The sequence below is a fragment of the Chiloscyllium plagiosum genome, chromosome 39 (assembly GCF_004010195.1).
Source record: "Chiloscyllium plagiosum isolate BGI_BamShark_2017 chromosome 39, ASM401019v2, whole genome shotgun sequence".
NCBI lineage: Eukaryota > Metazoa > Chordata > Chondrichthyes > Orectolobiformes > Hemiscylliidae > Chiloscyllium > Chiloscyllium plagiosum.
In genome coordinates this window covers 6,159,461-6,172,835 of record NC_057748.1, presented here as the reverse complement: position 1 = coordinate 6,172,835, position 13,375 = coordinate 6,159,461, and the positions used below count along the sequence as shown (strand labels likewise).

The following is a 13,375-nucleotide window of genomic DNA, read 5'->3' as shown; positions in this document are numbered from 1 at the left end:
CTGTTCCTTGGATGCTGCCTGACCTGCTGCGCTTTTCCAGCAACACATTTTCAGGCCTGTCTACATACTGTGTCAGGAAGCCCTCCTGCACACACTGGACAAAAACCGACCCATCTATAGTACTCGTACTGTAGTGTTCCCAGTCAATATTTGGATAGTTGAAGTCCCCCATGACAACTACCCTGTCTCTCTCACTCCTATCGAGAATCATCTTTGCTATCCTTTCCTCTACATCTCTGGGACTATTCGGATGCCTATAGAAAACTCCCAGCATGGTGACTTCTTTCCTGTTTCTAACTTCAGTCCATATTACCTCAGTTAACGAGTCCCCAAACACCCTTTCTACAACTGTAATATTGTCCCTGATCAACAATGCCACACCTCCCCCTCTTTTACCATCTTCTCTGTTCTTACTGAAACATCCGAATCCCGGAACCTGCAACAGCCATTCCTGTCCCTGCTCTATCCATGCCTCCGTAATGGCCACAACATTGAAGTCCCAGGTACCAACCCATGCTGCCAGTTCACCCACTCTATTTCTGATGCTCCTCGCGTTGAAGTACACAGACTTCAAACCAGGTTCTCGCTTGCCAGTGTCAGATACCTGATTTGGGAACTCCCTACTCTCATCCTCTTCTGTATCTGTCCTACAATTTTGGTTCCCATCCCCCTGCTGTATTAGTTTAAATCCACCTTAATAGCTTTAGCAAATTTCCCACCCAAGATATTGGTACCGCTCTGGTTTAAATGAAGACCATCCTGCTTGTAGAGGTCCCACCTACCCCAGAAAGAGCTCCAATTATCCAAAAACCCGAAACCCTCCCTACCAACCACAAAGCACCTTTAACAGCAAAATGACCCAGGCCCTTAAAATGGCCAATACAAATAAAAACTCTGATCCTGAATCATATGAGATGTCAGGACAAAAAGGTCCAAATGTTTGGCCTAGAAGTAGGTTCCAAGGAGGATTTTTTAAAAAGAGGCAGATGGAAGGCAGAGAGGCTTGTGTAGGGAATTCCAGAACATGAGACCAAGGAATCTGAAAGTATGGAAGCATAGATGTCTAAATAAAATTTCAGAAAGCTCAAGTTCCACTTTCTAAATATTCCTAGAATAAAGAAGTTGCTCCCAACTTCCTTATTTAGTTTATTAGCTTTTGAAAGCTAATTTGTGGCACAAGACCACAAAACTCAAAAAGCAGCATTTAGGTTGGTGATCAAACAGATTGGAATGGACAAAACACCCCAAACTCTCTGCTGTTAAATTTCAAGAAAGTTAAGATTATCTGTAGTGAAACACAAACTATATTTTGTTCAGAACCACAACTTTTGATATTCAGTTTTCTTTATTTAAATGACTTGCAAGAGTAGATTTCATTAAACTTGTTAATGTCTCTTTCGATGATTGATGTTTCTCCTTTCTCAGTGCTCCACTGACGGCAATATTCCATCTGCTCATACCCATCTTTTTCCCAAAACCACATTCTCTTTAACAACATTACCGATACCAAAGATCACCACAATCGGATTACAATAATTGCTATGCAACGTTCAACTACAATGGTGAAAGAAAGGCAGTGACTCTGTTGGAGGCAGTTTCTTCTGAAGTAAAACAATACCTGAAAATATTCTGATTCTTACTATTATAAGCAGCTTTTCACGTGTTCAGGTTTCTACTTTATCAGCTTCCTTATTCTCACAATATCATAAACTGAGCCCAGCTGATGTGGACATTCTTTCCTCCTGGCTCATTGTCTTCTCTATATCTCTCCCATTGTTCTTTCAGTATATACTGGGTCAGATAGTTGTGGGTCCATTGCTACAACTCCGGGCAACCTCGGTTGACATCCCAGTGTAGTACTGAGGGAGAGCTGCATTGTTGCAGGTTCTGCCTTCCAAAATGAGGATATTAAACCCAGTCTGTCTTGTCAGATGGCTGTTGTACTGTTAAAATATTTGTGCAGGCTGCAGAAACCATACACATCCCATCTTATTCACCATCAGTGTCAAAGTGCACTTGAAGATGGTTTGTAAGAGGGAACTGCCTGTTGGATATACATTTAAAGTCATTCTATTCATCAACACAGCCTTCAGAGTTCTGCACTCTCAGGTTGATCAAAATAGTTTGAACAGGGGTTTCTCAAGAAAAGGTTAAGCCATTTAATTCAATCGGATGCATCAAGGGAAGTGGGTGCTGTTGCCAAAACATATCAGGGAGGAATACTTGCACAGAAATAAGCAATTTAGCCTAACTAGTGGATGTTGGAGCATTTGTTCCACTCATAGTACCTGTGATCTTCTAATCCTTTCACCATCCAACTAGACATTCAATTGATATTAATGATGTTTGTCTCAATCATTCCAAGTAAGCTCCACCTTCTCACTTCTATCAGGTATAGATGTTTCCTTTGAACTCTCGATTTGATTTAAGTGACTGTATTGCATTGATGATCTATGGGTTTGTTCTTCCCATGTGATTCCCCTATATAATAGAAAACTTTCATAACTTTAAGGCTGCTATTAAATGTCATCCTGAAGGCTGTATAGTTTTAGCTGATAGTCTTTCTTGATAACAGAACTGTGAAGTTATACCTAACATCCTCAATACTTGCAGAAGGGTTTATAATAGGTTAAATGAGTGGGTAACAATGTGCAGAAAAATGAAGTTAATATTTTGGTTGGAGAAACAGAAAGCAGAAAGTTTTCTTCACATGGTGTGACAGTTGGGAAATTTTGGAATTCAGAGGAATCCGTGATCCATAAACAAATTACAGAAATTTTAACATGCAGATACAGGAAACAAGAAAGCAACTTGTAGGTTAATCTTGATTACAAAATTCCTAGAATACAAAAGGAGGAAAGGAGTCTTAGTGCAACTCAGTAGGGCCTTGGTGAGAGAGCACATCTAGAGTATGGTGTATAGATTTAGTCTCCCTGTCTAAAGGAGGAATTATATACTTTGGAGGCAGTGTTACAAAGGTTCACCAAACCAATTCCTAGAATAAACCAATTGCCCCTGGAAGAGTTGGAGGAGACTAGCCTTCTATTTGCCAGAGTCTGAGTCAATAAGAAGTGATTGCATTGAAGGATATAAAATTGTTAAAGTCTGACACAGAATTCTGTACTTTGAACAATTCACTTCCTATTACAGCAGTTTAAATCCGTTATGTTTGAAGATAACTTCAAAAAAAAATTAATATATATCTTGACTGCAATGCACTGTTTCACCACAAACTAGCTGACAATGTCAATTAGGTGACTCCACAATTGGGTATAATAATTGTGCAGGAAATAAGTTGAGGGTACAGGCAAAACAACTGAGTCATGTTAATATTTCGAAGAACATTAAAGTCTGTAATTACTGTCTGTGAAACTGAACAGGCATTCTTACAAGTTGATAACTTCCCAGACACCGGGAATCAATGGGTATCAAGGGGCAAACACTCCGCTGGTTAGAGTCAAACCTGGCAGAAAGGAAGATGGTTGTTGTTATGGAGGGTCAGTCATCTCACCTCCAGGACATCTCTGGAGGAGACCCTGAGGGTAGTGTCCTAGGCCCAACAATCTTCAGCTGCTTCATCAATGATTCTCCCTCTATCATAAAGTCAGAAGTGGGGATGTTTGCTGATGACTACATAGTGTTCAGCACCATTCGCGATTCCTCAGATACTGAAGCAGTCCTTGCTCAAATGAGACAAAACCTGGACAATATCCAGGCTTGGGCTGACAAGTAGCAAGTAACATTCATGCCATACAAATGCCAGACAATGACCATCACCAATAACCACCCCTTGACATTCAATGGTATTACCATCACTGAATATCCCACTGTCAACATCTTTGGTGTTACCACTGACAGGAAACTTAACTAGACTCACCACATAAACAGCAACTACAAGAGCTAGTCAGAGAGACTAGGTACAATGTGGCGTGTAATTCAACTCCTGACACCCAAAGTCTATCCACCACAAGGCACAAGTCAGGAGTGTGATGGAATACTCCCCACTTGTCTGGATGGGTGCAGCTTCAACACTCAAGCAGCTTGACACCATCCAGGACAAAGCAACCCACTTAATTGGCATATCTACAAACATTCAATCCCTCCACCACCAGTGCTCAGTAGCTGCAGTGTGTACTATCCACAAGATGCACTTGCAGAAATTCACCAAAGATCCTCAGACTGCACCTTCAAAACCTACAACCACTTCCATCTACAAGGACAAGGACAAGGGCAGCAGGTACTTGGGAATACCACCACCTGCAAGTTCCCCTCCAAGCCAGTGTCACAAAGGTTGTCCCTTTCTAAAGCTATTCCTTGGCTCAAGGATACGCTGCCCTTGATGTTTTTCAGAGGGGTAATAAACCAGGCCGGTCTCTGATCAGTCTGTACCAAACCACAGATGAAAAGGATTTTGAGAGACCTTTTGTTTATATGTAAACAGATGAGACTTCAGGCCAAAGTGGTTATATTTTAGAAGTGACCTGTAGAATGAAAAGGGAGTGGTCAGCTCTCTAACTGAGCAGTTTAGTTCAGTCTTGAACTGGTAAGGAGTTCAACAGTGACCGGTATAGAAACTCTCTCTCTCTCTGCCCTTCAACTTGTAAGCATGTATTCCATTTATATTGGGTTTTAAAGGGAGTTTGCTTATTGGAACTGTTGTGTATATTCAGAACAGCATAAATTAAGTCTAGTTTGGACAGATTGAGTTGTGTAGGGGTTCTGTTCTGTGTGTTTATTGTGTAATTGTGCGAATAAATTTTTGTTTTAAAATTTAGTTGTCAACCTAGCTAACCTACTCCAGGTAATTTTCACTGTACACTTAAAACAAATTGCAACATTATGGTCTGGAGCTGCCTGCTTATGTTATGAGTGGTCTGGCCTAGTCTATAACACCAGTCACCACCCTGACTTGGAAAATGTACTGTGGTTCCTTCACAATCGTTGGGTCAAAATCCTGGAATTCCCTCCCTACTGGTATTGCAGGTCAACCCACAGCAAGTGGACTGCAGCGATTCAAGGCGGCAGCTCACCTCCACCTTCTCAAGGGCAAATAGGGATGGGCTATCAATGCTGGCCAGCCAGTGACACCAAAGTCCCACAGATGAATTAAAAAAAGCACAACAGAAAGGTGCAACATGTTCAGCAAATGGAGAACCTACGTTTCAAAACAGCAAGCCAAATAATGAACTCTACTGACCTTCCCATCAGAGCCCAATCGTGGTGAAGAAGCAGAGCGTTTGATACCACCTAGTGGGATCTTCTCAGCAGAGTGCTGTGCATCAGGTAGCGTGACATAGCTGCCAGTTTTCCGAAGTCCAGTACGCCAAGCTGCAGGAGGAGCTTCTTGCTTGACAGTTAGCTTTGCAAATGAGTCAGTGTCCTGCAGAGAAAAGTAGGAGAGAAAATAAATGCAATGATACCCTAGATGGATATTCCCACTTACATGGATTTAGATACTTGATTGGAAGATGGACGTCTGCACATAGTAAGAAATGAGAAAGAAGGACACGCACAAGACAGTTCTCCCTCGTTAAATGCATTTTCCCCTGGCTGGATAGTCAGGAATCATAGCCTCAGGATAAGGCTTGAGTGGAGGAGAAACTTCAAGCAGAGGCTGTCAATTCTCCATCCTCGTGTGAATGCTCAGTCATATTGATGAGTAACAGATTTATTTTTGAATGATAAGGTTTAAGCAGAGAACACTGGGGGAATAGAGGAGAAAAAAATGCATTAAAGGTCAAGATCCAGCTACAATCTTATGAACATTGACAGGATAGATAGGAAGCACTTTTTCCATTTGTACAGAATCAAGGAAAAATTATTTCTCACAAAGGCATGTGGAAGCTTGAAACACAGCCTGTAGAGAGGTTGAGTCAGAAACGTTTGTAACACTTCAACAGTATTTACATATTCACATAGCCAAAGCCCCCATAGAAGCTAGAGATCAAAAATTTGATAAATGGAATGAGCGTAACCTGATCTTTGTTAACCTTGGCAGATGATGGGCAAAATGGCAGTCTTCTGTGGTGTAAATGTCTGGAAGTCTATATCCACAAAATTACTGGTTTGAGCTGACATAACCCTACACATGCTGCTGCTTAAAAATCAGGAAATCTTTACGTACTAATGCTCACCTCTCACTTTTTCTTAGGATGTACTTATTATCAATCCCTACATACTCAAGAAGGCAGAGGTAGTTTCTATTGTTCAACTGTTTCATTGTAAAAGAACTGAACTGTTGGTTTTGGTTTGAAAAGGAAGCCAGAGTAGCATATAGTGAAGAGCCAAGTATTAGAACATAAAGCTACTACTTTGGCATTGAATGTGGGATTCCAGAGATTCAACTACTGTTAAACATGGAACCTTTGGTACTATCCAGATTTGATCACAAAATTTGTTATTTAATAAATAAAGCTCAGGATCGTTTGAAAAAGTAGCCAGTGAGATCAGTTACTTACTAAGAGAATAAAACTACAAAGTGCCATTGGTTGAACATACAATAACCTCTTCTGTACAAAAAGTTAGAACAGATATACAAATACACACAACTCATGTTCTAACATCCAGAATTAATTGGAGGTAATTATGCACAACATACAAAAATGCAGTCAAATACCCCACAGGTCACATCAAAAAGCAAATCAAGTCAGATCCCAGGGATTTCTCAGCAACCCCAGATATTAGTGATGCAATGAGTCAGAGTCTCAATAACACTTTACAACGTTAGTCCAGTTGTTGTCTTTTGACAATCTTTTGGGATCCTCTCAAAATCACCCCGCCAGACCCGGCCTCAATTGCTCACTCCAGTAGTACACTTGCCTTTCCCAGGTTTGGGAAGCTGGATTTCATTATTTACGCAGACATAGCTCCAACATTTCAGACAGCTGGCTAGCTTCACTAAACCAGTACTGCCCTGAATTTTTTTCCTAAGCTCTAATGTCCCTCAGTTGTACCAAGAGGCGTAGAGGGCAGTGTGGCAGAAGGGGGCTAATAAAATAGAGATGGAGGCAGCAGGGAGATATAGCAAGTCAATCTGGATTGGGGTAGAGAGTTAGATTATGGGGCACGTGCGAGGGACCTGGAGAACTATGGGGAAGAGGGGGTAAGCTGCAAAAGGACGAGATGAGGAGGAAAGGCAACTGGAGTAGTATAGGGAGTCAGGACACACACACACACACACGCACGCACGCACGCGCGCACGCACACACACAACTGAGTAAGAGATTCAGAAGCTTTTCGATCACGGAGGTAATGACAAAACATCGTGAAATGTTGCATATATTCACAGAATCGTAGAATCCCTACAGTGTAGAAGCAGGCCATCCAGCCCATCAAGTCCACACAGACTCTCTGAAAAGCATCCCAGCCAGACCCACCACCCCCTGCAATTCTGCATTTCCCATGGCTAATTCACCTAGCCTATACACGTCTGGTCACTATGGGCAATTTACCTTGGCTAATCCAACTAAACTACACATCTTTGGACTGCGGTAGGAAACCGGTGTGCCTGGAGGAAACCCACACAGACACTGGCAGAATGTGCAAACTCCACACAGACAGTTGCCAGAGGCTAGAATCGAACCCGGGTCCCTGATGCTGTGAGCCAATAGTGCTAACCACTGAGTCACCGTGCCAACCACAAAAGACGACAAGCAATTGGGACTTGTCTGGAAGTTACTACATAGGAATACTGTACTGGATGGTATTGCAATGAATACCATGTCAGTTGTCAAATTTAAATCCGAGAGGGAGATATGATGCAGTTTAAAAATAGGGGTAGCAAATGCTTAGTTAGAATATTCTAGCTTCATGAATATACAGTGGAAATGCTCTAGCTGCGGCTTCTCCAAACTGGATACTATATTTAGAGTGATTGTTGTTTATTAAAACTTGAGTATGTTATTTTGAAATAAATTCTGTTGCTAACATCTACCTGTTGTCTTGTCCCAATTTAATAATTACCGTATTTAGGAGATTAATGTTTTCATCGTTTGTTGTGGCTTTAGATTTGTGGCTGATAATTATTGAAGGCAATAAATGAATTATTCTAATTCTATTAAGAAGCTCAAATGCCCATTACAGCAGCACAAATATAGAAAGCAAGGTTACTACATAACTGCATCACCTAATTGAAAAGGAGTTTGTGCAAATTAAGGGAATAAAAGTGCCCACAAAGAAAAACTGTGCTTTGCATTATAGAATACCAAGTAACATGGAAGGTTGGGTTAAAAATCAAAATGAAGTAGAAGGCCATAATCTGTGTTCCCATAGCTGCAGCCAAATACTAGCCTCTCCACCATCTTCCATAAGCAATTCACCAAAGTGAAACATTACTCCTCTATGTTTTGCACTGTTTGCTTGTTAACAAAGTCATAACTGAAAATGGAGCAACGTGCTCTGAATGCAATCCTATTCTGATCGAGCTGAGCATTCACAGTTGCAAAACAAATTATACAGCTAAAAATAACTGAAATGGCTTTAGTGTGCAAAGTTTTTCACATTTAGGTCAGTCACGTGCTACCTCAGGTTGCAAAAGCATTAGTGCTTTATCTTGCTCATTTCCACTAACATCTCATCCTTTATCATCTGCACACAATTGTGATGCTAATGGGGCATTATTTGGAGCTCCAAACTGCTACATAAACAATGATACTTCCTGCAATATTTCTTGCTCCTTCAAATTAACTTTCCTGCCTACACAGTTTCAACAGCACTTAGTGCTCGAGATGTCTTCATTAATTGCATCCTACCCTCTTTGCACAGGAGACACAAGAAATAGACTCATGGTTTAACATGTCCAAACCTGACCACAGTCGTTCGTTTAGCTTTCTGTTGCCTCTTCAAAACACATTCTACTCTACTTATTTTGCCTTTATTGCAAACAATGATCCATGACTTGGATGCAAGTCTGCTCGCTGAGCTAGAAGGTTCGTTTTCAGACGCTTCGTCAGTAAGCCTCTAGCGAAGCTTCATGGGAGGCTCACTGATTATGTTACCTAGTATGGTGATGAAACGAATCTTCCAGCAGAGTGAGTAGAACCTCAACATGAGCTACAAGTCTTCTCAAAACTCAATCCGTGGCTTATCTGTTATTTTATTTTACCTCCGACTCAGTTATTAAATCTAGCTTCACACTATATTCTGATTGCACTAACAAGATCTGCTGTACACAAGCCTTCGCAACTCTAACACCCTCCCCCTTATCTGGGCTCTAGGCATCCAGGTCTCTCCAGTAAAACCCTTACTCCCTCCTAACCTGTTCAACCTCCAGCAGGTCACCTTTAAATTCAAGAAATGCAGATTTAAATATATATGGGACAAAAGGTTTAGCAATTACTGGCCAAATCTAGCACGCCAAGCCAAACACTATTGGGCCTTGTCAAATATTCACTCACACTCCAGATCATTCTTCAACACAAAGATAACCCTGATTACCTTGCAAGGACTGCAATAAATATTACACTGGACAGACGAGCACCAACTAGCCACCAAAAGACATGAACAACTATCACTAGTTTCCATACACACAGATGAAAAGGGACACCAGTTCAACTGGGACAATACATCCATCCTAGGACAGGCTAAACAAAGACACGCACAGGAATTCCTAGAGGCCTGACATTCAAAACAGAACTCCATTAACAAACATATCGATTTGGATCCCATTTACCAACCTCTCAGAAAAAAGAACCAGAAGTGATATCACCCACCACAGACCAAGACACAAATAGCAAGTGGGACAGAACACTAGCACTTCAGAGGCTGATGACAAAACATCAGAGAACAAATCTACCAGCTCAGTGAGCAACACTTACAACATAATCCTGATTGTTTTCCTTCACCAGGTTTCACATGTACACTGAAATCTGCCAGCTCTGCCTCACTAACTAGTGTCGTTGGCCTATGGACCAGCCAAAGCTGCAGTCTTTGACCCTTGCCATAAACACTGTTCCATCCGCAACGATTGCTCCCTGATCACTACCTCAGGCTGAGCTAGCAGGATTAGGGCCGGTTTGATTCAGAGGTCAGGTCAAGTCCACCAGCGTAAATGTTATCTACTCCCATCTTCATAATTCCAACCATCAGTTCATCTGTTGCTGAAACCCCAACTCATGCTTTCATTAGTGCCAGTCTCTCCTATTCCAACTCCTCTCTCAGCTTCTGGGAACCTGAGCCCACACAAGTCTCTAATGTTACATGGATGTTGAGGAACAGTAAAAAAGACAGTTTCCTAATTCATGAGTTTCTCTACTGTGGTATCTGTGCGCAACAGAAACTTTTAGTTCAGCATTGCAACAAAGCCATCATTCAATGCTCTTACCTGCAGGCTTGATGGTGCAAGGGTGACAGTAGGCGCTAGAGGAATAACTTCAGTGCCATTTAAGTTATTGGTGTCGTTACTGACGACTGGTTTCTTGTTCTTTTCTGTGCAAAAAAGTTAAAGGAAATTCTGCTCAGCAACAAAGAACAACTGATGCATACAAAACGGATAGAAGTAGACCATTTGGCCCATCCAGTCGTTCTGCCATTCAATAAAGATCATGGCTGATTGATTTGCACTTCAAATTCCACATTCTTGCCTATTCTTGGTAACTTTGGATTTCCTTACCTAACAAGAATCCACCTACCTCCATCTTAAAAAGATGTTTTATGATAACAGCTTTCACACCAGAGGCACAGGCTTCCAAAGTTGCACAACCCTCAGAATATAAACCAGTTCCTCATCTCCATCCTCAAACAGCAACATCAAATTTTAAAACAGCGCTGCCTAATTTGAAAACAACGTGGCAGGACATTTTCTACAACAAAAAAACATTATGCCTTATGTTTGTGCCATGTACTGAAATGGTTTTAATTAGACAAACTCCTATTTTCCATCCTTATTTAGTTGTGACAGAGACACGTATTTGTCCAATTTCCTCCGGTGTTTCTCGTTGTCTGTCCCTGCCGCTTCCGGTTGTCAGTTTCAGCTGTCTGCTGTAGTGGTTGGTGTCTTGGGTCCAGGTCGATGTGTTTGTTGATGGAGTTTGTGGATGAATGTTGGGTCCAGGTCGATGTGTTTGTTGATGGAGTTTGTGGATGAATGTTGGGTCCAGGTCGATGTGTTTGTTGATGGAGTTTGTGGATGAATGTTGGGTCCAGGTCGATGTGTTTGTTGATGGAGTTTGTGGATGAATGCCATGCCCTAGAGGCATGGCATTCATCCACAAACTCCATCAACAAACACATCGACCTGGACCCAATATACCAACCACTACAGCGGACAGCTGAAACTGACAACCGGAAGCGGCAGGGACAGACCACTATAAACACCGGAGGAAACATCAAAGAAGCGCTTCGCAGGAGGTTCCCAAAGCACTGATGATGTCGCCTAGCCAGGGGACGAAACGTTTGCAACAAAAACTTCCAGCTCGGCGAACAGAACCACAACAACGAGCACCCGAGCTACAAATCTTCGCACAAACTTTGAAGAGTATATTTTACTTTGAGATTGAAAATAAAATGTGTAATCACATCATTCTAATCTTTATTTTTAAGTAAAAAAGGTGTCTATGAAATAGGCAAAATATTTTGCTGTTTCTCCCCCCAAAAATTAAGTTGTCATTACCAGTTTCACATTCTGAATCAGACTCCGATGCCTCCTCAGTTTCTGAACTCGAACTGCTGGATTCCTCTTTCTTGCTTTCATCCAAAGACAAGGCTTCCAACGTCTTACGCTCCTTTGACAGGTCTTGCACAGAGATCTTCTCCTTGCTGCTCATCCTACACACAGAGCTCCTGGTAAAACAGAAGTGGAATTAGAGAAAGGATGGAAACCAAAAACCTTTGTGCAGTAAATGTTTGACTACAAAAAAATGGACTATCAAGTCTGTGCCGGTCAAAAAAACAACCATCTAACTTCTAATCTCATTTTCCATCACTTTGCCCACTGCTCTGCAATATCAAGGAATACAAGTGCATGCCTAAATACTCCGAGTGATAAGGGTTTCTGTTCTAGCACCCATAAAAGTCAGCAGGTTCCAGATTCCTAATACCCTTTGGGTGAAAATAAATGTTTGCCTCCTCCTCGAAACCTCACACACCGTAAACCTATGCCGCCTGGTCACTGATCCCTCATGAAGGGAAAAGATCTTTTCTGGTTATAAGTTTGCTCACTGAGCTGGTAGACTTTTTTTCTCAGATGTTTTGTCACCATGCTAGGCAACATCATCATCAACAAACTGCTGGTGTTCTGTCCCACTTGCTTTTTTGTGTGTCTTGGTCTGTTGTGGTGGGTGATATCACTTCTGGTTCATTTTTCTGACAAGTTGGTAAATGGGGTCCAAACCAACATGTTAATTGAGTTCTGGTTTGAATGCCAGGTCTCTAGGAATTCCTGTGTGTGCCTTTGTTTGGATGTATTGTCCCAGTTGAACTGGTGTCCCTTTTCGTTGTCGTGTATGGAAACTAGTGATAGTTGGTCATGTGTTTTGGTGGCTAGTTGGTGCTCCCGTATCCTGTGCTAGTTTCCTGCCCATCTGTCCAACATAATGTTTGTTGCAGTCCTTGCAGGGTATTCTGTATGTGACGTTCTGCTAGTTGTTGGTATGGGGCCCTATAAATTCACCAGGAGATGTTTCAGTGTGGTGGTAAGTTTGTGGGTTACCATGATGCCTATGGAAGACAGTAGGCTGGTTGTTATCTCCAAGATATCTTTAATGTATTTTGAGTGCGAGCAGCAGCGGAGGTAAGACAAACCTGAAAGACTGCAGCTAAGGTAAGGCAGTTTTTTAAAATTACTTACCGGTAGCGGACAGCGGTGTTTTCCCTTTCACAGAAGGAGCGAGAGCAGCGGAGGAAGTGAAGAGGACCAGAGGGGCAGCCGGGAAGGAAAGCAGTGACCATATATATCAGCAAGGCGGCTAAACCAGAGACTCTACAACTGTAGTGTCTCCGACCCGCCCTCCTCCTCTAACCTAGTTAATAAGATAAGGTTCATTCTAAACTTCCTCTATTGAATATAAGTTTGTTATTAATTTTATAGCAACTTGAACTAAGCTTTCTACTTTAGTACCGAATGGGTGTTCAGATAAGTCAGGTATGGATGTTAGGGCAGTTGCTTGCTCCTCCTGCAGAATGTCTCCGCTGGCTACATCTGCGGGAAGTGCACCCAGCTCCAGCTCCTTGAAAACCGTGTTAGGGAATTGGTGCTGGAGCTAGATGAACTACGAATCATTCGGGAGGCTGAGGGGGTAATTGAGAGGAGTTACCGGGAGTTGGTCACTCCTAAGGCTCAGGACAAGGATAGATGGGTTACAGTTAGGGGGAGGAAAAGGGACAGATAGACAGTGCAGAGATCCCCTGTGGACATTCCCCTCAGCAATAAGTATACCGT

General features: G+C 42.0%; 1 protein-coding gene across 1 annotated transcript in view; it reads right to left on the bottom strand.

Annotated features, from left to right (window-relative positions):
* Positions 1-13,375, bottom strand: part of LOC122542178 (protein phosphatase 1 regulatory subunit 12C-like) — a 73,306-nt gene that overhangs the window by 28,661 nt on the left and 31,270 nt on the right. The window contains exons 8-10 of the mRNA XM_043679619.1: positions 11,609-11,778; positions 10,322-10,425; positions 5,198-5,380 (exon numbers count right to left, since the gene is read on the bottom strand). Coding sequence (XP_043535554.1) covers positions 5,198-5,380; positions 10,322-10,425; positions 11,609-11,778 — 457 coding nt within the window. The remainder of the gene's footprint in view (positions 1-5,197; positions 5,381-10,321; positions 10,426-11,608; positions 11,779-13,375) is intronic.